This window comes from Brassica oleracea, chromosome C9, assembly GCF_000695525.1.
Source record: "Brassica oleracea var. oleracea cultivar TO1000 chromosome C9, BOL, whole genome shotgun sequence".
In the NCBI taxonomy this organism is placed as follows: Eukaryota; Viridiplantae; Streptophyta; class Magnoliopsida; order Brassicales; family Brassicaceae; genus Brassica; species Brassica oleracea.
The window spans coordinates 18,378,272-18,403,387 of NC_027756.1; the positions used below are offsets into that span (position 1 = coordinate 18,378,272).

Sequence of the window (25,116 nt, forward strand, 5' to 3'; positions counted from 1 at the left end):
ATCAATTTTGTTTTTTTTTTTTTGAAAACTACACTTTTATATATGTTAATGGACCAATCAAATCTGAATATTTGTTATGGGTGCTTTATAGAATTATATATAAATACAGGGGACTCTGGTAATTTGGATACTCTTGGCTGGGGTTCTTCACAAGTATCGTGCCGTATAATATTTGTTTCTTTGACTTTTCTCTGCTTTATTTTGCTTTCATCGTCGAGAGAGAGAGAGAGCAATAGATAGATAGATTTGGTTGTGTGTTTTGACGAAGAAGCTTCTTCGCTCTTCTCCTTTGGAACTTTTCTCCGTCTTTAGATTGTCAACGCGTTTCTCATCTGTGATTTCTCGGAGCTTCAGATCAACAATCATGGCCACCGCTGGAAACAAGAACATCAACGCCAAATTGGTCTGCCTTTTTTATTATTTATCGCTGCTTTCTAAATTAGCTTTAGATTCTTTCTGGGCTCTTTCTCAAATCGTGAAATTTTGATTGGATCGTTGATCTCTGGTGTAAATTCTGTTTCCAATTTGGGGGAATTTGAGTCAAATTTCTAATTACGAAATCGGATTAGATTCCCTTGTTCCTATCTCAAATTGCATGCTTTATCACTGTGGAATTATATCTTTCTTGAATTGCGTGTAGCTACTTCGTTTGTATCCCTATGTGTTTGTTTAATCTTGTGATTATGATCATTAAGAGGATTTGCTTATGGTGGTTATAGTAGTGTCTAAGAAGTATGGTTGTGACTATTTTAATATCAGTAGGCTCTTTTTGTTAGTGATATGTGACTCTTGTTAGAGTAATTTAGGTATGGTTAGGTTAGGGTGTTTTTATTTAATGAGTTTTAGTGTTTCACTTTATTGATTAGGTTTCCGATATTATCTTTCTATGTTAAAGAGTGTTTTTTTAATTTCTGCATTAGTGTTATGATTGAGTTGTATTAAAACCTATACAACAAGGGTCTATATTGATTAATTAGTTATCAAATATCCAAGAATTGATTTTAATCTAGGCTTGAAGACTGTTTCTGTTTCATTTTGTGTTATTTTGGTTTTGGTGCTTAAATTGGTTAAGTTACTCAGGTATTGCTTGGAGATGTTGGGGCTGGAAAATCAAGTCTTGTGCTTAGGTTTGTCAAAGATCAGTTTGTTGAGTTCCAGGTTTGTGGAGATTCTCACAATAGTCTACTTTTTATCTTGTTTCCGTGGCTGATTCTTGAGGTTTGGATACTTGTTGTGGTATACAGGAATCAACCATAGGTGCAGCTTTTTTCTCTCAAACATTGGCTGTGAATGATGCAACTGTCAAGTTTGAGATATGGGATACAGCTGGTCAGGAACGTTACCATAGCTTGGCTCCAATGTACTACAGGGGTGCAGCTGCTGCCATTATTGTCTTTGACATTACTAATCAAGTACGAATTTCTCAGTCCCGTGATCTAGTGGCTAACTTGCTGATTAGCAGTGGGCAGTTAACTTATTTTTCTATTCTCACAGGCGTCATTTGAGAGAGGGAAGAAATGGGTTCAAGAACTGCAGGCACAAGGTACATAACTCGCTGACTATGGTTTAGATTTATATACATTGCTAGTTTATAGTATAGTTGGTGAGGCTTATTTACTATAATAGGGATTTGATTCTGTATTCTTGTTTTGTTGTTGTCGTGTCAAATAGGTAACCCTAATATGGTGATGGCTCTTGCTGGAAACAAAGCTGATTTATTGGATGCAAGGAAAGTGTCTCCAGAGGTATAAAAGAACAATTTGTTTTCTGTGTTGTGTTGTTAAGTAGCTCTTGATAGTCATATACTATTATTTGTCATATGCAGGAGGCAGAGGCATATGCACAAGAGAACAGCCTTTTCTTCATGGAAACCTCAGCGAAGACTGCAACAAATGTCAAAGACATCTTCTACGAAATCGGTAAGTCATTCTTACACTCAAGAAACCAAATTTCAAACAAAATGTTTATGTTTTACGACTAAATTCCTTTTGCTTTTTCTTGCTCAAACCGCTACAGCAAAAAGGCTACCGCGCGTGCAGCCAGCAGAAAACCCAACAGGGATGGTTCTCCCAAACGGGCCAGGAGCTACGGCAGCAAGCGCATCATGTTGTGCTTAAGAGAGCTCTCTCTTTGATTAGTCACAGTAGATCTCTCTTCTTCTTATCTTGACATTGTCGCTTTGCTTTGCTTGCATTGACAACAAAAGTGTATATCCAAATGATATTTCAAACCTTGTGGAATCTAAAAATATTTGTATTTGAAAGAGGTTTGGATCTCTTTTGTAATTAGATATCATAAACTTACTATGCGTGTGTTTGCATCTATTTATTTTTGTGCGCCAATATCAAGTTTCCTTGTGTATATATTGTCCAAAGTCGAAAGGTTTTGATGAATGACAATAAAGTAACAAAACATGATTCTTAATTTCTTATTCATCTAAACATCCAAAAAGGAGACGGAATAAAATTGGAGGATGTTTACACTAACATCCAACATTCAGTGGCTGTATTGCACAAAGAGAAGAGTAAAGACACGACGGAAACAATCCAGAAGAGAAGCATAACAGTAGAGCTCTGTCTTATTGACTTGAACCCTTAGCCTTATACAAGAAAAAAGTGCAGCGCTTTGAGATCAAACTGGACATCAGTTTGAATAGAAGCTTGTTGATGTCTGAAAACTAACCAACCAAAAAGAATCAATATGTTACAGCATGTAGCGATAGATAAATATCATCAAGCCTAAAAATTCAACTACAACTTCGAGAATTAAACAGATATGGTCGACGGCATTATCTAGCTTTTTTCTGCCAACAAACAAGTTGAAGTTGGAAGAGAATGTAGCTAGCTGAAAATAACATCATGTTCAGAGTACGCGTGCAAACCTTTTCTCGCAATACACTTTTGACAAAAGAGGTAGATAAACAAGAGTTGGATAACATGTACCTAGTCGCATCACGCAAATGATGCTTACGCAAAAGTTTGATTAACTTACCTGGTTGAAATACAAAAGCAACATTTTTCTCTTCATCAGCAGCACCTTTTCTGAAAATACAAGCAGCATTAGCTTAAAATGAACTCAATCTAATCTTCTACTCATATTGAGGACAATCGAAGGTTAAGTGGACGCAAAACCAGTTCATCAGCTTAGTATCTAATAAAGCCGAAACAAACCAGAAAACAAAAGTCCTAGACTGGTACAAATTTAGATTTTATAGCTCAACATGTCTGAATGCACTGGTTCAGGCCAATTTGCACGGTCAACCCCAAGTTTTTTAAAAGCTGGAGTTCACAAATAAGAATAACAACATTAGACAAAGAAGAGAAACATCACAGACCACAAAAGCTCATGGATTCCGAAAACCCTCTGAATCTAAATAATGGGTGATTTAAGCCTCACCTACATTGAACACCTGGGGATTACTTGATACTTAGATGATAATAAGCGCCCATGCGCGAATTTTTTTTTGGTTTCAAAAAAAAAAATGATTTTAACATTTTGCAACAGTACAATCTTTATCGATAATAAAATGACGAATACAAATATTTGTCTCTTAAATGTATCATCGTCGTTGAAGAGTTAACATATTACATCTCATTTTAATTTTTTTTTAAGACTTCATATGCACAAAAGAATTTAAGTTTCGCGGCTTACCCAAATCACCAAAACCAAATAAGCATATCCATAAGTGATTTCATTTTTTACTTCTATAAAGTTATGCTTTCGCTTTCGTCTTTGTTTCATTGATATGAATTTAGTTTTTTTTAACTTTTTCTATAAATTCGGTGAATTACATAAGTGTCAATTAAAAAAGATGGACATGTGTAAAAATTAGTTCCACTCCAGATACATATCTAAGAATCAAAATTTTGAAGAAAATCACTGGCAAACTATATTAAAATGTTAGTGTTCAAATCAAATATATCAAGCTGTTACAGAATATAAGTGTAGACTCGAAATATAAATATATGTTTAGTATATATTCACCAGTTCAGTCTAAAAATAATTTAATTCTAAAACAACAAAACAAATTACTTATTTTATTAGTCTACGATTTTGAGGTTTAGTTACTTAAGAATATACAGATGAAAATATATATAATACTTTTCCATTCTAGTATTATTAAATGATAAACTAGAAAACTTATAATAAATAGTTCAATTCTTTCATTCTTACAATTATAATAGCTAGATGGTTTATTCGGGAGAAAAAATATTAGACGAATGATCAAATGTCTCATTCTTCGAACAAACTCAAAAGAAGTGATTGGAATCTTGTCATGATATTCGTTATAATTACCTCCATAATGATTTTATATATGATTGATTAAAGCATTTTGAAGTGATAAATGAGTTTTTATTTATTTGTAGGTTAAGAGGTAAAAAGGTTTTTGAAAACTAACATTCTTGTTTATTTTCATTTTCAACTTGTAATACTAACGCCAATTTTTCATCTCTTCGGTGCATTGATATCAGGTTGATTTTCAATAATCATGCTATACATAATAATGCACACTGTTATTATATCATATAATAACATTATTTAATCTTTATATAATATTTATTGTATTGTTCATTAAATATTTTGTATAAAATGACTAAAATGTTTAAACAAGAAAATTATTAACATTATTTGAAAGTTACAGAAGTAAAAAGACTATATAAATAAAAAGCCTTAAATAAAAGGTTTTATATACTGAAATTTTATATTTGAAATTTCAGCGTACAAAACCTTAAAATTTAAGGTTTTAAAGTTGTTTTGAAGAGCTAATATTTCAAAAATAAAATATTCTTTTCTACTATATTAAATATTTGAAGTAATTTCTTTATTTTCAGTTAATTTTGAGTTAAAAAACCCAAAGTTATATTATAATCTAATCTTCGCAAGTGGAGATAATTAAACGGTCTTTAATCATCTACTCCAGTGTCATTCATACATCTAACTAGGTCAGGGAGACTTTTCATTCAATTTTCTAGATTTTCACAAATAATTGATTCTACTGTTTTTAAAAGACTTTTATAATTTATAGTTTAGAAAATAATTCATCTATGTTATAAAAGAACTGGAATTTTATTGTATCGTGGAAATTTAAATAAAGCAAAATTTTATACCCATAGGAAGAAGATAACACCGATAACAAGAGAGAATGTGTTATTAGAAGAAGAAGAGATGGTCTGTTACAAACGATAGAAATGATCGTTTATATAGAAGTGAAAAAGTAAAGTTACTGTACATGTATAGTGAAAGCGGGACCCATAATGATATTAAAGTCAACAAATTCTGCGCCTCCCCCATTTGCAATACGACGCTTCCACAACACTCCCTCTTGGGACCGGTGTCGCTATTATCTATTTCTTAGAGTCTATGTTGCCTCGTTAAAAACCTTTCCAGAAAAACACAATGGAAAAAACCATAGTAAGGTAAAAAGAGTACAACTAGGTAAGCTCCCCCTCGAATGAACAGTCATAGATTCTTCTGATGACGCATTCCAATGTTATGGACATGTTTTCTGAATACCGAAGTCGGAAGTGATTTTGTGAAGAGGTCAGCTGCATTGTCGCATGATTGGACATATCTTACTTCAATCTCTTTCTTCTTCACGAGATCTTGAGTGTATGAGAAGAACTTTGGATGAATATGCTTCGTTCTATCGCTTTTTATATATCCGTCCTTTGTTTGAGCAACACATGTTGCATTATCTTCATATAGAATAGTTGGCTCCGTATTTTCGTCAATCCCGCTGCTTGAACAGATGTGTAGGCTTATTGATCTTAGCCATACACATTCTCTACTTGCTTCATGGAGTGCAACGATCTCAGCATGATTTGAAGAAGTAGCCACGAGCGTTTGTTTCTGAGAACGCCAAGATATAGAAGTGCCTCCGATCGTGAAAACGTATCTTGTTTGTGATCGGGCTTTGTGTGGATCTGAAAGATATCCTGCATCTGCAAAACCAACCATTTGACCTTTTGAACTTTTAGGATAAAACAAGACTAAATCAATGGTCTCTTGGAGGTAACGAAAAACATGTTTAATCCCATTTCAATGTCTTCGAGTTGGAGATGAGCTGAATCTTGCCAAAAGATTCACAGCAAATGATATATCAGGCCGTGTACAATTTGCAAGGTACATCAGCGCTCCAATTGCACTTAGATATGGTACTTCCGGACCAAGTATCTCTTTTTTCTCCTCAGGTGGTCGAAATAGATCACGTTCAATATTAAGTGACCTAACGACCATCGGAGTGCTAAGAGGGGTTGATTTATCCATGTTAAATCGTTTCAACACTCTTTTAGTGTATGTGGATTGATGCTCAAATATACCATTTTGTGAATGTTCTTCTTGTAGGCCAAGACAATACTGTGTTTGTCCAAGATCTTTCATCTCAAATTCTCCTTTGAGAGAGTCTGATGCCCTTTGTATTTCCTTTTGAGTTCCGATAATGTTAAGATCATCAACATATACCGCGATTATTACAAATCTGGATATTGTTTTCTTGATGAAAACACATGGGCATATAGGATCATTCACATATCCTTCTTTTATTAAATGATCACTGAGACGATTATACCACATACATCCAGATTGCTTTAAACCGTATAATGATCTTTGCAATTTTATTGCACATAACTCTTTAGGTTTAGAACTTAATGGTTTGGGCATTTTAAATCCTTTCGGGCATTTTAAATCTTTCAGGGATTCTCATGTAAATATCAGTGTCCAAAGATCCGTATAAGTATGCAGTAACAACATCCATTAGACGCATTTCTAGATTTTAACTAGCCGCAAGACTCATCAAAAATCTAAACGTGATTGCATCCATAACAGGAGAATATGTTTCTTCATAATCGATCCCAGGTCTTTGAGAAAAGCCTTGAGCTACAAGACGAGCCTTATATCTTATAACCTCGTTTTTCTCATTTCGTTTCCGAACGAAAACCCATTTGTACCCAACTAGTTTCACAGCTTCAGGTGTGATTATAATAGGACCAAATACCTCTCGTTTGTTAAGCGAATCAAGTTCAACTTGTATCGCATATTTCCATTTTGTCCAATCATGTCTCTTTTGACATTCTGAAATAGATTTTGGTTCAGGGTCATCACTCTCTTCATTTATTTCCTTCGAAACAAAGTATGAGAAAAAAATCATCAACACCATTCATTTTGTTTCTATTCCATATTTTTCTATTATGAATGTAATTAATAGAAATCTCATGACTTTCTTCAGAATCAAGATGTTCAACATTGTCATCGACCTCATTGTTCATCTCTTCCAAGCTTTCTGCTATATTGGAAGGATTTTGTTTTTCTGCCTCCTTTCGTTTTCTAGGATTCTTATCCTTAGACCCAATAGGCCTGCCACGCTTCAAGCGTATTTTAGACTTTCGTGTATTATCTTCTACTCCACGTTTATGTGGCATTTCTACACGAGCAGGAGAAATTGCAGCAGGTATATGTGATTTTGTAACTAATTTGGTGTCTATAAATGCATCGGGAAGTTGACTCGCGATGCTTTGTAAATGAATAATTCGACGGATCTCTAATTCCGATTGTTTTGTAGGAGGATCAAGGTGTAGTAAAGATGGTACACACCATTTGATATCCTTTACTACTTGTTTATTTTCTCCCCCTAGAAATGGGAATACTTTTTCATCAAAGTGGCAATCAGCAAAACGTGTCGTAAATACGTCACCAGTTTGCGGTTCAAGGTATCGTATAATTGTTGGAGAGTCACAACCAACATATATCCCTAACCTCCTTTGGGGTCCCATCTTTGTACGTTGGAGAGGTGCAATTGGCACATATACAACGCAACCAAAAATTCTTAAATGAGAAATATTTGGTTCTCGTCCAAATGCCAACTGTATTGGGGAGTATTTGGGATATGCACTTGGTCTCACCCGAATCAGTGCTTCTACATGCAAAATAGCATGTCCCCACGCGGAAGTTGGGAGTTTAGATTTCATGATCAATGGTCTCGGTATCAGTTGCTGACGTTTAATTAATGATTCAGCCAAACCATTTTGTGTATGAACATTAGCGACAAGGTGTTCAACATCAATTCCAGTTACCATACAATAATCATTGAATGCTTGAGAGGTAAACTCACCAGCGTTGTCCAGTCTAACTCTCTTTAACGGATAATCAGGAAACTGAGCTCTTAGTTTGATTATCTGAGATAAAAACTTATATATGTGTGATGCAGACCAGAAGGGAGTTTTTTTCCAACACCTTTTGTTTTTCCGATTTCTCAAGAGTAATATACATATACTTCTTTCCATCCTCAGTTGCAGACTGAGTATCAAATCCTTGAAGATATATGTCTTTAAAACTCAACAAATTTCTTTTAGAATTTGGAGAAAAGAGTGTATTATTTATCGAGAATTTTGTCCCATTGGGTAGCGTGAAATGAGCTTTACCAATCCCTTCAATCAAGTCTGCAGGACCCGATATTGTATTAACAGTGATATTTGTCGGTTTTAATTCGGAAAAATATTTTCTGTGTTTCAGAATAGTGTGCGTTGTTCCACTATCTGGTATACAAATATCTCTAGCATTGATCTTGGTTGATGTTCCATTTGTAATGTCCATTTCTGGGACGAACAAAGAAGAATTAACATAAGATAATATTATTCATAAAATATTATACATCATTAGCAAACATTAAACACACAATAATTATACATAAGAAGGTGAAAGACACACAATAATTATACATTAATCTTCAACAAACAACAATTATTTATGGTATAATTGTGGAATTTCAAGAGTCACATGATGGGCACTTAGGCTTCCATGATACGGTCTCCTCGAAATCATTCACAAAGTCAGACGCATCGAGGTGCGTTGTACCCTCAGAATGTTCCGTAAAGTTTACTTCCTTTTCTTTTCCTTTTGACTGACTCCTTGTATAGAGCACAAAGGTGTGCAGGGGTACGACATAAACGAGACCAATGTCCCTTAGTACCGCATCTGAAACAAGCTTCTTCTCGCTTCTGGGAGGTATTTCCTTGGTGTTCTTTTCCCTTAGGGGTTTGTTCAGAGCGGACCCACTGGAATGACTTCCTATCTTGTGGATTGTATTTTTTTCCCCGTCCACGGTAGTTTTAACGACCACGACCGCGACCCCGAAAGGCTTTATTTTCCTTGACTGGTTTCTTCGCATCTAATGCGTTTGCTTCAGGAAACGGTTTAGAACCAGTTGGACGAGTCATGTGATTCTTGATCAGAAGCTCGTTGTTCTTTTCTGCTATGAGAAGCGCCACAATCAATTCTGAAAATTTGGTATATCCCTGCAACCTGTACTGTTGTTGTAGGGTGATGTGGCTCTTGTGGAATGTGGTGTATGTCTTCTCAAGCATTTGAGATTCGGTGATCGTTTCACTACAGTATCTTAATTTGGCCACAATTCCTAACACAGCCGAGTTGTAATTCATCACTTTGTCGAAATCTTGGAATCTCAGACTCTGCCATTCATCCCGAGCAAGTGGAAGTGTTATGTCTTTCTGATGATCAAAACGATCTTTCAGAGACTTCCATAGCTCTTTAGGGTCTCTCATGTTGGCATAGTCATAAATAATACTTTCATCAAGGTGTCTTCTAAGGAAGATCACCGATTTAGCCTTTTCTTGAGGCGTTAAAGTATTATTCTCTTTAACGGTCTCGGATAGACCAAGAGATTCAAGATGAAGTTCGACATTTGTAACCCATGAAATGTAGTTGGTACCGGTGATGTCTAGAGCAGGGAATTGGAGCTTCTCCATGTTTGCCATTGGATTTCTAAAATCAAATAATATATTTTATTAGAATTTCATAATTTTAAAATGAACCATTTCTATTGATAATATACGCAATTACAAGGAGAAGCAACGCATAGAAAAGTAAAACGACATTAAGCGCAAATTCTCCAATAAAAAGACCGTACATAGAAGCAAAAATAAAAATTGCACATAAGACCAAAAATATGCGAATCATCTTTCTTGCAATGAAAAACCGGGATGGAGCGATTTGAAAATATTTGAGAGAAGATGAAATGTTTTGGATGAAGTAAATGAGTGAAGTATGAGTGTATTTATAGATGAAAAATACTGTTTATAGCCGTGTGGAAAGAGGAAAATTTTTGAAATTTTTTCTTTGTGACCGTTGGGGTTAAATCGAGTGCACCAAAAATCAGTCTGAAAATATCGTATTAAACAGTCAAACAAATCTATAAAATTTCATAAAAATTAATAAAAGTAAAAATTATGGCAATGAAATATTTATGTTATAACAACAAATCATGCGACGGCTCAGCCGGTCGCAAAGTAATAAATAAATTATACGGCGGTTCGGCCGATCAATTAACAATAAATAGAGTATAAGGCGGCTCTGCCGACCAATTAACAATAAACAGAATATAAGGCGGCTCGGCCGACCAATTAACAATAAACTGAATATAAGGCGGCTCGGGCGACCAATAAATTTATTAAATTATTAATAAATAATATAGGCGGTATTCCGGCCATTATAACATGATACAAATAATAGTAGAGGCGGTATACCGACCATTATAGCAGAGTATAAATGATACAAATAAATTTTGCCAAATTTGAGAACGATCTTGCTGATAATATGTTATAAAAAGAACTGGAATTTTATTGTATCGCGAGAATTTAAATAAATCAAAATTTTATACCCGTAGGAAGAAGATAACACTGATAATAAGAGAGAATGTGTTATTAGAAGAAGAAGAGATAGTGTATTACAAACGATCGAAATGATCGTTTTAATCGTTTATATAGAAGTGAAAAAGTAAAATTACTGTAAATGCATAGTGACAACGGGATCCATAATGATATTAAAGTCAACAAATTCTGCTCCTACCCCGTTTGCAACACTCTTCCACAACAATCTACTGATATTTATTTCTCAACTACCCTATTTACTCGGTACTAAGATATTTAATATCCAATGACCCTACTAATATAGATAGAATTTTCAAAGACCTTGCTTGTCTATATAGTCAATGATATCTAGAAAATAGAAATTAATGGATTCTGCTTGCAGGCGAAGATTTCTAACCACAGTTAACTATACGGGTGGGTAAAAAAAAAACGAATCAAACCAAATCAAACTAAACTGATCCGACCAAACCCAAATCAAACTAAACTAATCCAGCCAAACCCAAATCAAAATAAAGTATTTAAACAATTTAGTTACAGATTTTATCAATCCAAATAATTTGATTTGGTTTAAACTGAACAAAAAATTAATTAGGTCACCTAAATATACTAATAATATTAAATTAAGATATTTAACTATTTAATCTAAATGAATACATTTTATACATTTTTACTTCTAAATGAATCGAAGAAACACAAATAAAAATAAATTAAAAGAATATGAATTTTATACATTACATAAAAAAATACATATGATATTTACTTTAGGTTAAAAGATAATAATATAAAATTATTATATTACATCTTTTACATTTTAATGTGATGTTTTACTCTAAATTTAAATATGAAAATAATGATTAAGTGTTAAATGATGATTTGTTTATGTCTTTATAAATTAAATTTTTGTAACCAAATTAGAACAAAACTAAAACATTAATTAGCTAAATTTAACTGAAAAACACAGATAAAACCAAACAAAATCAAACCGAACACAAACCACATCGAATTAAAACCGAACACAAACCAAACTAAACTAATTTCGATTGATTTTGGTTAAAGCTTTTTTGGACCCAAATGAACCAAACCAAACCAAGTTTAAACCGAACCCAAATTTAAACCGATATGCTACACGCCTACGGTTTACAAACTTATATCAATGCAAGATTTGACGACGTGAGTTTGTTGTTTATATTGTTTTTCGAATTTTAACACATTTTAATGATGTGTGATAGTTTATTTAAATGAAAACAATTTAAAAAATAAAAATCTGTTAATTTACCTATTTAATATATTTTCATATTTAATTCATATGGCACTTTTATTTTAGATAATACAGAATATAATTATAAAATTTATAAAAAAATTGTATATAAATTTTATTTTCTTATTTTTAATAAAATATTAATTAGCATTAATTTATAATAATATTATATTACGAATTTCGAAATTAATTAATATATTAATTTATAAATATTTAAATTTTTTAGTAAAATTTGGTTAGATTATTTTTCAACAGATTTTGTTATAATTAAAAAAAATCAAATTAGTTGGTTTATTGTTAATGTAAATAATCAAATATGTCATGTTAACTAATTTATGAAAGTTGAAAACTCAAAATAACCTTAAGAACCTCCGAAACAAATTTAATGGAAATTTCGAGCATGAATCAACATGATGTATTCATCGATTTCAGCGCAAAGGATACGTGCTACTCCTTTGTCAGCCATCTCTCGGCGGCTTTCCGTCGGAGAAACATCTTGACCTTCCTCGGAGAAGATTTCTCTCAAGCGGCGACTCAACAATAGAAGGAGCTAAGGTTTTTGTAGTGATTTTCTCTGAAAACTATGCGTTCTCGTCGCTGTCCTTGGAAATGCTCACGAAGTTTTTGGATCTCCAGCGACGTGAAAACGGCCCTGTAGTGATCCCAGTCTTTTACGGTGACGTCGCTCCGTCCGTGGTTGAGCAACAGTTGGAGAGGTTCGGAGTGGCTTTTCAGAGCACCGAAGCTTGTTCTCCAAAGACGACAGAGTGGAAAGATGGCGAACGGTCTGATTGAAGCGGCCAAGTTACAAGGCTATGAATCAAATGAACAACCAGAGTAAGTTCGTATTAGTTAGTTTTTTTATTTACTACTCTTCGTTAAGATACATATTTTCAAATGAATGACAGAAAATTTATTTAGTAATCCATTTAGTAGAAACAAAAAAAAATAGTTATTTTGGAAAGAATAAAAACTGTAGAATTTTTTGCCGTGGTTGCAGATTTTATGGGGCATGATTTTAGGTTATTTTAGGTTATACTGAAAAGAATTCAGTAAAATGTATTTATGTTTAAATTTGTAATATCCCGCCAAAAATCGCAAAATCTTGTTTCTCTAAACCTAAAATCATGTTTCAAGCCAGAATCATAAAATCACTTTTTTCATCGAAACTATAAGTTTATTTTTTTCACTAAAACTGCAAAATCACATCCCCCGAACCAAAAAATAATATTTCACCAAAATTGTAAAATCTGATTTCTGCCAAAACCTTAAAATCTGGTTTTCAAAAAAATAATTAATTATAATTGTTTTGTTACAAATACGATTTAAGACATATTTTGTCAAATACAAAATTAATTAATTATTAATTATATATTTAATCTTTTTAACTAATAATATTTTAGTTCTATTATAAAATCAAAAACAAACAACTAAACATCTAGATGTTGTATCACGACGCAAATATAAACTATATAAAAGAACATAATTAGATAACATTCAGATGTTGTATTCTGTAAATACAAAAACGAATGTGACCTTATTATTTACATCTCTTAATGTGGATATATCAAATGAAGAGATGTTTTAATTATTTATTTATTTTGTCGACGGCTGTTTTGAAGAAAAAAAAGAAAGAAAGATTACTATATTAAAGTTCAAATAATGAAAATAACCATGTGTTGACAACTTGCAGTGACTCAGAGTTAGCAGATAAGATTGTTGCGGATGTGCAAGCAATCTCAAAAATTATACCGGCTAGGAATCTGGGGTATGCCTGGCATAGGAAAGACTACCATCGCTCAAGCAGTCTTTAACCAAATGTCTCACGACTTTGAAGTTGTTTGCTTCCTCCACGACTTCCATGTAATGTTTCATGAGAAGGGGCTACACATACTGCGGGAAGAACATTCGGTCGAGAAACTAATAGGGAAAACAATTCTTGTTGTTCTTGATGATGTGCGCAACCCGATGGAAGCCGAATCTTTCCTTGGAGGATTTGATTGTTTTGGTGTCGCAAGTCTAATAATCATAACATCCAGAGACAAGCAAGTCCTTAATCAGTGTCAGGTTGAGGGTGTTTAGGAGGTACCGTCCTTAAACAAGAAGGAGGCTGTACAGTTATTCTACGGGCTTGCGTTCCCAAAAGAAAAACCAAGTGATAGTAAACTAGTAGAAGCGTCAAATAAGGTTGTTGAGTATGCTAATGGGAATCCTACAGCACTTTGCTTATATGGCAGAGAGCTGGAGGGGAGGACGAAAGAAGAAGAAATGGAGGCAGATTTCGAGAAGATCAAGCGGCAATGGCCTCAGCGGGAGATTATAGATATGTTAAAGAGCAGCTACGATGTGCTAAGTGACAATGAGAGGAGCATATTCCTAGACGTTGCTTGTTTCTTTAATGGTGAAGAGTTGGATCGTATCATGCAAATATTTGAAGGGTGTGGTTTCTTCCCACACGTTGGAATAGAGCGTCTGGTCGAGAGATCTTTATTGATGATATCAAAGAACAGAAAAGTTGAGATACACAATTTGACTAGGGATGTTGCTCGGGAAATCGTCAGTGAAGAAAATTATCAAATATTGAGGCGTCGCAGATTATGGGATCCTTCAAGCATTAGACTTTTACTTGAGGACATTGAACCAAAGGTACTACTAGTAACATTTTGATGTTTTTCCGTATTTTTTAGTTACTAGGAGGTTGAAGGTCGAAAACCGTAATTTACTGAGACCATAGCATGTACTATTTTACCATATTAACAAATTGCTGTGGCTAAATATTAGGTTAGGCTTGTAACCTTAGTCAGTTACATAGTGAGACATCTAGTTCCTTAGACTAGGTGTAAGAACCTAACTTAGGAAATTCCTTTTGCCTTTAAATTGTTCAGTGGTTTTAAACCAGTTTGTATTTTTTTTTGTAACACTAAACCAGTTTGTATATAAAAATCTCTTTATTAGATAATCTTTGTGTGTTTATTTTTTCCAGGGCACTGAAGTTATTGAAGGGATTTTTCTTAACACAGCAAATTTAAACGTTGTTGTTAATCCTATGGCGTTTGAGAATATGTATAATCTTCGGCTGTTGAAGGTTTACACTTCAAGCTCTGAACCTACTCAAGAACTCCATCTACCCGAGGGACTAAGTTCTCTGCCTTATGAGCTCAAGCTACTTCACTGGGAACATTATGTTGGACCTAAATTACTAAAGCCCAATTGGCTAAAATAATAAAAGGTTGTGTGAAGAGAAATGGGAAACATCCCACATCGATGAGAACAAGAGAAAATGAGGTGTTTATATATGGTCACTTGATATCATGTGTTAAACAGCTTGGAGAGAGAGGAAGGCTCCCCACGCGCGCGCCGCCGCCGCCCGGCCGGCTCGGCTCGGCTTGGGGCTTGGGTCTTGCCATTTAAAATCTCAAAAACAACATGCATTTTATTTTGAAACGACAAGCAGTTTGTCTAGAAAATAAAAACGTCATGATGTTTATCCTCTCGAGATATTTAAACGAGATAAGAAAGAGAGAGATTGCGAGTCTTGGGAATAAGTTCGTAATTTGAACTTCCCGAGATCTTTGCCAAATCCCCACTAACGAGCGCACGTTATGCAACAGTTACGGGAAGTCGCTCCTCGTCCATCTCTTTAAATACAACTCGTCTCTCTTCTCATTTCTCGAACGTTTTTTACACATCAAACCAACAGCGAAAATCCCTTAGCGTAAGTCTTAAATACGAGAGTGTTTCGTAGAGTTTATAGTTCGATAGGGCGATCACGGGTGAGGCGTGATTCGTCTGCCATGGTTGTATCCTGGGACTATATATTCGTACAGTCCCGTCTCACTAACGGAGCGAATATTTTGAGTTAAGGAAAGAGATCATATCTCGACTCCATGTCTCTTCGCGAATACAATTTCTTATCGTTCTTGTATTCGTTTTTTACATTTGTTTATTTCCTTAACATCGCTTTTATTTTATCGTTTATATCAGTCCGGTTTTCCGGCTTCTACACATTATCCCCTACAATCACTGCCTCATGATTTTGATCTAAGCCACCTTGTTGAAATCAATATGCCTTATAGTCAGCTTCAGAATCTCTGGGGTAGATCCAAGGTAAGGATAAAATCAATATGCCTTATAGCCAGATTCCGACAACCTCACATTTTTTTCGCTCTTACATTTATTGGTTTGTTAGAGTCTAGCGAAGTTGAAGATAATAAATCTTAGTCATTCTCAGAAACTAGTTGAAGTTGATGAACTCTCAAAAGCAACTAGTCTTAAGGAAATAGTTCTACAAGGTTGCACAAGTTTGGAGCGCACCCCACGCGTTGATCAGCTAAAGAAGCTTCAACTTCTAAATATCTCTTCTTGCACGAGAATCAAACGTGAAGAGATTATAGAGCAGATCAAAGGACTGGATCTGGAAGGTGTATTGAGAGAAACAAAATCTGAATCAATGGTGTTCTCCACGTTAGTAAATATGGAACCTGTGGAAAACACGGAGAGCTTCTGAGATACCTATTATGTTGAATACCTTTGATGGTCTCAAAATTTTAAGCTTCCTAGATATAATTCTAAACAGTTTATGGCAACTAAGTGAAAAGGCTGTTTAATCTTTTATCTATGCTAAGACAGGACGAGTAGATGAATATCGTATTGCTGGTTTGCCTTTGGTTGATTCGGATTACCAATCCTACTCTGTTTTGATATCGTGGAGGACAAGCTACAGAGATTCGCATTGGTTTGGTTATTTCGAATAATTTATCTGATTGTGCTGGTTCTTTCTAGGGAAAATTGGAAAAAAGAGACACTTTCAACTTGGATTTGTCTCTCTAAAACTTTATCTACATTTTTTTGTCTCATTAGAACTTTAATTTTTGTAAATACACTTATACCCCCAAATTAATCTAAATTAAATTTTATTTATTATATTTAGATATTTTATTTAGATTTCTTAATATAGTTTTATAAAGTAAAAAAAAGGTAAAATAGATAAAAGGTAAATACACATCGGTAAACCTAATTACCATCTATCATTTTCTCCGCCGATCTCCTTTCCTCTCTTCAATGGCGATTTCACCTCCTTCATCGGCTAAAACCCATAGTCTAGTCTATGTTCTATGTTTCTTCTTCTCTATTTCTTCTTCTATGTTTCTTCTTCTGTGTTCTCTGTTTCGTCGTCCTCGTTTGCTCGTCGTCGTCGGTTCAGTTTTGCATTTCCTCATTAGTTTCATCAAATCCTACGATTTCTCACAAACGGTATGTGTTGATTTGATTTTTTCTCTAATCTCGTTTTCATCTTCCTCCTTTTCCTTCTCAGACACGAATCAGGGAACTGGAGATTTGTTCTTCCTCTACGGTTTCGTTGGACGGTCACCATTAGACTCACTCACCATTTGACATTGACTGGCTATATATGTAGTTCAACGGTTTGGCATGGCTCTTCTTGGATGTATCCACAAACATCTCACTGCTCTACAAGGAGGTAATCTTAGTCACGGTAAACTAATCTCCTCTTGTACGAAGAGGTGGGTTGACCTATGTGGATAATAATGACAGGAGTTTGATCCTAGTCACAATAAACTTGCGGTGAGCAGAGAACAAACGAACGAGAAGGGAGAGAAAATGTACATTCAGACAAGAATGGCAGAGTATGCAGAAGAGCTGTGGGAGTTGCTGAAAAAAAAGACAACACCTTTGTTTACATTTGTGGTCTCAAGGGTATGGAGAAGGGTATCGATGAGATCATGATCTCACTTTCTGCTGAAGATCGTGAGCAAGACACTTTCAATTCATTTCATATTTTTTTTTAGGGGGGGGGGGAACCAACCAAGTATCTGCTGTACATGGTTGGGGGATTTGAAACAGGGATCGATTGGTTGGAGTACAAGAAGAAATTAAAGAGGAGTGAGCAGAGGAATGTTGAAGTCTACTAAGCAAGCTTGTGATGGATTTTGTTACTATTGTATTCTGTAGATAAAGGAGCTGATGCCATTGTCAATTATTCATTGTATGCATCTTTCATTTTTTCTTGCAACAATATTGTAATATGTTTTTATTGGAATACATATCAGCATCTCGCTACAAACAATATCATAGTACAGAAGAATTTGACATTTGAAAAGTGGTAAGTTCTAGTGGACACAAATGAAAAGTGGCAAGTTCTAGTGGACACAAATCGGCTGCAGTTCATGAATTGGGATTTGGCAAATTATAAAACTTAATTGTTCTAAGCAAACTACTTTCTATTCTTCAGTCAAGAACATTGACTTGAGATCAAATTTTTTAAAAGTGAGATTGTAATAGACTAATAGAAATTAGTGGCATCACAACACCTTTTTCTTTGGTGCCATTTTCTTGATTCTCGCAACAAAGAGGATGCTAGTTGCTGACGTGGAAGGGTAGAAGCGCACTGTTTTTTGGAGTGCATCCACTTCTACATGGCCATTTCAGTCTCATGTAGCTCTTCATCGTCACCATCACTCAGTTTCATGTTACTTTGTAAGGTCTACGAGAAGTCCACTGCTTGAATGTTTCTTCATCACATGGCCCACCTGGATAATGAACTCTTTAGTAAAACAGTGTTGCTTTCTGTACAAGGTAGGTTTGTGGTAGGTGGAAGTGAGATAGTAGTTCTATCAGCAAGTAAAAATTGACTCCTTTCACTGAGATCATATTTTTGAACTATGATCTGCAGACAGAGAAGCGATGCCCTTAACACCCAATAGGTCTAGCATCATAAAAAGTTTAGCACCTTAGAAATAGACGCATTTCTATCTGACCCAAAACCTAGGTCTTGACAATCAGCAATAACTACTTTCAACTGTCTGAAGAACCACTGATATACCTTGGATTTGACCCGTTTTCATCCATGGTATATAGGTGTTTTACTATATATATATATCTATGTTTTCTACTCTTCTAGGTATGTTTTCAGGTTCATGTGCATTTCGGAGTAAAGCTATGACTTTGGAGCATTTTGGAGCTTAAAAGACATTAAAGCGATCGACGGACGAGCAGCGCCCCAGAGCGACCTCACCGGAGCGACGCCGTGAAGTCGCTGTGACACACATCCCGTAGCGATCCAGCCAGAGCGACATGGAGAGGTCGCTCGTACCATCGATTGATGTCGAGACATTGGACATGTGACATTTTGGATCCAGCGGACTTGAAGCCCAAGTCCAAGCTAAATTATGAAAATGCCCTGACGAGTTTTTAACCTAGTAGATTATATACTGCCTAAGTGTTTTGACGGCAGAGAGAGCTTTTTGTTACAGTTTTACTTTGAGAGAGAGAGAGAGAGAGAGAGAGTTTTGGAGAGAAGATCACTTGTGATTGGAACTCCTTGTTTTCATTTATTTTCATCTATACTATGAATTCCCATTTCTTCATTGTCATGAATTGCTTTGCTATGTCTGAGTAGTTCATTTATTAGATCCAGGGTTCAGATAGGTTTGTGGGATTAGCCCCAAACTATAGATCTGCCTTGTTGTGATATTCATGATAGATTTGTATTCATTGCTTGTTTTAGCCTTGCTAACTAGAACATGATCATAGGATTGCATACCATCCTGACATCTATCTATCATATTAGGACTGCTAGAGAGGGCTAACCGCCAATTTAGTATCTTAATAGGGCATATCATACTCGCGCATAGGCCTGGCTAGAACCCGTCGATCGATGTCCTCAACTGACTATCGGTCGACGTAGGTAAAGGTGTATCGGTCGACGTCCCTATAGGACCATCGATCGACACTCTTTCGTTTTCAACATACTAACCGTTGAGACACGAGATCTAGTTTGTTAACCAGTGAAACATGCGACAGCTGATCGCTGAGTTAAGCGGTTGAGCTCTCACATATCATGCATGCAACAAATAAGCATATATAGATATTATAATCTCCAACACCTGAATAGTGGCACTGCGTCTAATATCATTTCCAACCAAGTTACATTTACTATTTACTTCGCTTGTTACTATTGCTATTTCATTTAAACATTTACAACTCTTAGAATTAATAAACACTAGATTTAATTGTTCCCTAGCTCCTTGTGGATTCGATCCCTAAGTACTACATCTGAACCTCTTTTGATGAGAGTAACACTCCTTAGGGTAATTTGAGTGGTATCAAATTTGGCACCGTTGCCGGGGAGCTTTGAATGTCATTATATTTAGTTTTATTGATTCTTATTCTCTTCTCTACCTCCTTTCTAACATAATCTTTTTCTTGTCCTTTCAGGTGCATGCCCAGCGGTACCAGAAGCAACGAGGAGAAATACTTGATGTTCTCAGACGATCCCGCTCACTTGGAACGCACCATCCGTAGAGGTCAACGTTCCACATCGCTCGACGCAACAACTTCGTCGTCGATCGATACTCACAACCAACCGTCGACCGACACCAGACCTTCATCGTCGATCGATCCTAATTGTTCGACAACGATCGATATTACACCGCATACGTCGGTCGATACCGTGTCGTCAAAAATGGTAAACTTTATTATTCTAATACAGGACGAGAACGAAAACCTGTATGACCAGGACGGTCATCTGCGTAATGCAACAGGTCAGAAAATAGACGCTCAGGGGACTGTAATCCCTGATGCTGATGCTGAAGCTATAGAAGCTGCTCAACCTGTAGATGAGGACGCTCGATCGAAACCACTGGCCACTACAATCACCCAGATGAGTAATATTCCAACATATCAGCTATTCGACTTCCGGAGATCCAGAAGCAGAATTTTGAGCAGAAGCCTCAATACTACAGTCTCGTGTCGCAGATACCCTACTCTGGGTTACCGCACGAGCATCCTATGGACCATCTAGAACGGTTCGAGGATTTAATCGCTGCTATTCGGATGGAAGGAGTCCCTGAAGATTACCTGCTGTGCAAGCTCTTCAAATACACGCTGAATGGAGAAGCGATGCACTGGCTTAGGCAGCTACCCACAGGATCCTTAACATCCTGGGCCGACATCAAGAATTCTTTCTTACGAAACTTCTTCGATGAGGCGCGTGCTGAAGAACTTCGAAACAAAATTTCCACATTCTCGTAGAAGGCTGGAGAGTCCTTCAAAGATTTGTGGATTAGATTTAGGTTCTTCCAGCGAGACTGTCCACACCACGGATTTAACGAAGTGCAGCTGCTAAGCACTTTCTTCCGAGGTCTCGCCTTACAGTATCAAATGGCTCTTGATACGGCGAGTGAAGGAAACTTCACTACTCGGAATCCGTTAGAAGCTGTGAGACTTATCAAAAACCTTGCTAACAGCAGCAGCACCAAAAACACTGACTCTGAACGGAAGAAGTCTGTAGCCTCTATCGGGAAGGAACAGATGGACAAAGTAAGAGCTAAGTTATATGTGGTGCACGAGCTTCTTAGGAAGCAAGTCTGTTTAGCTGAAGGAGAAGTAGCAGATACGGAAGGAGAAGAAAATGTGAACTACATCGGAGGTGCCGGATTCCAGAAATTTGGAAACCAGGGCGGAAACAGAAACTTCTTTGGAAATGGTCAAAGAAGTAACCAGAGTTCACAATTTCAAAAACCCTTCAACAACAGCAAAAGCTACTCAAACTCCTACTACCAGAATCCACCACCCAGACTCAGGAAAGCAAGATCGAAGAATTGCTTGATCGAGTACTGTTGGGACAACAACAAATCACCGTGGATTTCAACGGTAAAATAGACTCCGCCTACAACAATCTGAACACCAAAATCGAGACCTTAGGGACTCAGGTGAGAAAACTTGAAACGTAAATGATTCAGACTGGCGAAACTATAAAGAGGCAAGAAGCTTTCGCTAGAGAGGCAGGAGCTGACAAAGGAAAACACCACGTAAATGCCATCATAGATGATGATTTCTGGCAAGTGGTGAGACATGAAAAGCTTGAGGAAGGAGACTTTGAAATCGAAAGCTCCATGAGTCTCGGCGGATCCCAATGGTGTCGACTGATGTCGACGAACTCGCATCGATTGACAGACCATGACGAAGATCGATGGACAGATTACTCCAGTCATCGATCGACGACGTCCGTTAAATCGACTGAATGCAATGCAGTTCAAATTCTAACTCATGAGGAATTCGCAGCTAAGCATCCTCACCCACCCTCCCCTTTCTATGATAAAATCGATCGATCGGTTGACCCAACCATCGATCGACAGAGTGAGTCCGACGTCGATCGTCAAAACACACCTCCCATCGATCGATAGGCACCTCTGACATACCGAGTGCGGTTACCCTCAATCGATAATGACTATATCAACGCACTCAAAACACCACCAAAACCATTAGCTAGCCCACCCGAACCAAAACCCAACCCTTTAAATAGTTAAACAGAACCTGTTCAAGAAGAACAAGAATCTGAATGGAGAAGGTTAAGGAAAAGGAAGGAGAAGATTCCTAAAAACCTTAAGAGGGAAGCTAACGATAAGGAGATGGATGGTTTCACTAAAAGAATCGTCAGAATCCCAATCGAAAAACCTTTTGATGAAGCTTACTTCACACACAGGTTGTGGATGTTCTTCAGAGAAACAAAGGTAACTGAGGAAGACATTAGGAGAATGTTTCATCAAGTCAGAGAGAAGATGAGACACATGATCACATTGTCGAAGAAGAGTGATCCTGGGAAGTTTGCAATACTATGCGTAGTCAAGGGTGTTGAATTTCCCCATTCAATGTGTGACACAGGAGCATCAGTCAGTATCCTCCCTAGGATCATGGCAGACCATCTTGGTTTGACCATCGAACCTTCAACAGAATCCTTCACCTTCGTGGATCTTTCAGAAAAATGATCAGGAGGAATCATAAGAGATCTGGAGGTACAGACTGGTAATGCCCTTGTCCCGGTAGATTTTCATGTCCTGGACATCAAACTTAACTGGAACTCTTCACTTCTGCTTGGAAGATCTTTCCTAGCTACAGTAGGAGCTGTATGTGACATGAACAAAAACAAATTGTGTCTGACGCTGATAGACCCCAACATCCACAACGACCCTATCCAACCTAAGAGAAAAATTATTAACGGTGACCGATAACCGCACCAACACATCGCTCGACGTTGATCAGCTGGTTGACCATTTCGCTCTACCTAATCATTGTTACCCACACTTTGCCTTCCAACCTCCAAGCAAGAGAGGACGTGATGATTATTCCATAGGCACTTGGGCAAACAGTGGTTTCCATGAAAGTTTTGCAGTTGACACTGTAATTACTTCACCTAACGAGGAACATACAGAGGAATACGATGAGGATTATTGGAAGTAATGTGCAATAGAAATGTCTTTGCAGTATGAAAGATTTGAAACACATAAGTTCACCAACACGTTTCCAACATCGTTCAACGAAGTGCACTCCACATCGTTCGATACCCACCCTCGTCCAGCAAAACAACCGCTCACATCGATCGACATCCATCCAGGAAAATCGATCGATATTCGCGCCGCAGCGAAAATCCAGGAGCAGGAGAACATTCCCTCTCCAACTAGGTTTATAGATACCTATTTAAAACGTTTTGCACCCCTGAAACCACCTCCACACACCAGAGCAGACACACAAGCAGAAAAGATGAACACTCTTCTGTCTACATCAACAGGAAAATCCATGAAGAGCAATCATCTCAAGAACACAAGTTCTGCAGAAATTATTCTACCCTCGATCGATGCATATGTATCAACATCGATCGATACTACTCTTAAACCTAATCTTTCTATTTCTAAATTGAATGATAATGCAAACATTGATTAAAGTTTTCTAACAGATGAATTTGGAATTTTCAGGGACCCAGATGGCAACGCACGTGCAATAGATGGAAGGATCTTACAAGTGTCCAGAGAGGACATAGCAGATATCCTTCAAGTGGCCAATGGACCTGACAACCTATTCTCAAAGCAACGTGGCACTCCAGACGTCATTCAAACCGATCCAAACAAACACGTGGGAGTCGCCGCAGCAGAAATCAATCCAGATCTATCATGCCAACCAAAAGGCCAAGCATCGATCGACGGGACAACTCAGACACCGACTAACAGGATAACACCAACGTGGACCGATAAGGATGACCCGACGTCGATCGACAGACGTTATGAATTTGGATACCGCGCTTTTGACATGTACGGAGCCAGAAATTTCACTTGGGAACGAAGGGACGAGTATGGAGTCTACAGAGATGAGTGTGGACACGCACGAGGCGTAGCTGGTGAGATGATACCTGTCACAAAGGACGACATCGGGAAATTACTGGAAAGAGCACCTCTTTTTGAAGAGAGCCACATCTGTCTTCAAGAACAAGCCACTTCCTTCACACTCACAAGACTGGCACCAGAACTCTACACCAAAGATGAAATCAATGAGATGGTGACTGGTATTTGTGGAGCTCAGGAAAAACTGGGAGAGGAGCTCAAATCATTGGTAGAAGATACACATCAACCTTTGAATGGAGGCTACAATGAGCTTTTCAGAAGTATGGTAGAAATGATGACAGAAATTGAGAGTTTACGCCAGCAACTTGAGAAGGAAGCCACGACCTCAGCATCGATCGACGCACCACATGCACCATTGATCGACATCAGTCTTCCGACAGCCCAAATCCCTGCAGAACCGCAATGTTCAGCAGAACACAAGGATGAATGGGAAGTCTCATACATCAACACGAGGAAAAACAGCGTGTACTACCCTCTCAACAACAACGTGGACTGGCTGAGCACTAAAATCGAGCTACTACAGCAAGATCTGGACACCATTCGCAAGAAGGACCAACAACCAGCCACATCGATCGACTTGTGTACCATCACATCGCTCGACCCTAAGATCTCAGCCATGGATGATAGGCTGCAGACTTACGAGGACATGCATGACCGCTTCGTATCACCAGTCATGCTATATTTAAACAAATTGTCTAGTCAAATACTTCATGCCCAAAGGGATATTGATAACATTACTAATCAAAATTTTTTGTCGGCAAACTCATCTTTGATCGACAGGCTACAAGGGCCTAGGATCGATGGCATGAATCCTGTGGAGTTACTTCCCTACACAGCAGCAGAGGTTGACGAGATCACATCCAGCGAGCAGCTGATACACGAAACGATAGAGTCAATGCACGAGAAACTGACAGAACTTTCAGCATACGCCTATGACAACATAGGCTGGCACCAGGTCAGCATTGACAACGTTCAAGATGGGCTACAGAACATCTCCAATGTA

The 25,116-nt window shown here is 37.0% G+C and overlaps 1 protein-coding gene and 1 pseudogene across 1 annotated transcript; both read left to right on the forward strand.

Moving 5' to 3' along the window:
- Positions 1 to 240: 240 nt before the first annotated feature.
- LOC106313425 (ras-related protein RABF2a) lies at positions 241 to 2,306 on the forward strand (the record flags this gene model as incomplete). Its single annotated transcript, XM_013751225.1, is given in 7 exon segments — positions 241 to 403; positions 1,081 to 1,158; positions 1,245 to 1,412; positions 1,495 to 1,543; positions 1,672 to 1,745; positions 1,826 to 1,919; positions 2,017 to 2,306. Coding segments are annotated over 7 exon segments (603 nt in total). The 3' UTR covers positions 2,118 to 2,306.
- A 9,996-nt stretch (positions 2,307 to 12,302) lies between these two features.
- On the forward strand, positions 12,303 to 15,279 carry LOC106316516 (annotated as a pseudogene).
- Positions 15,280 to 25,116: the final 9,837 nt, after the last annotated feature.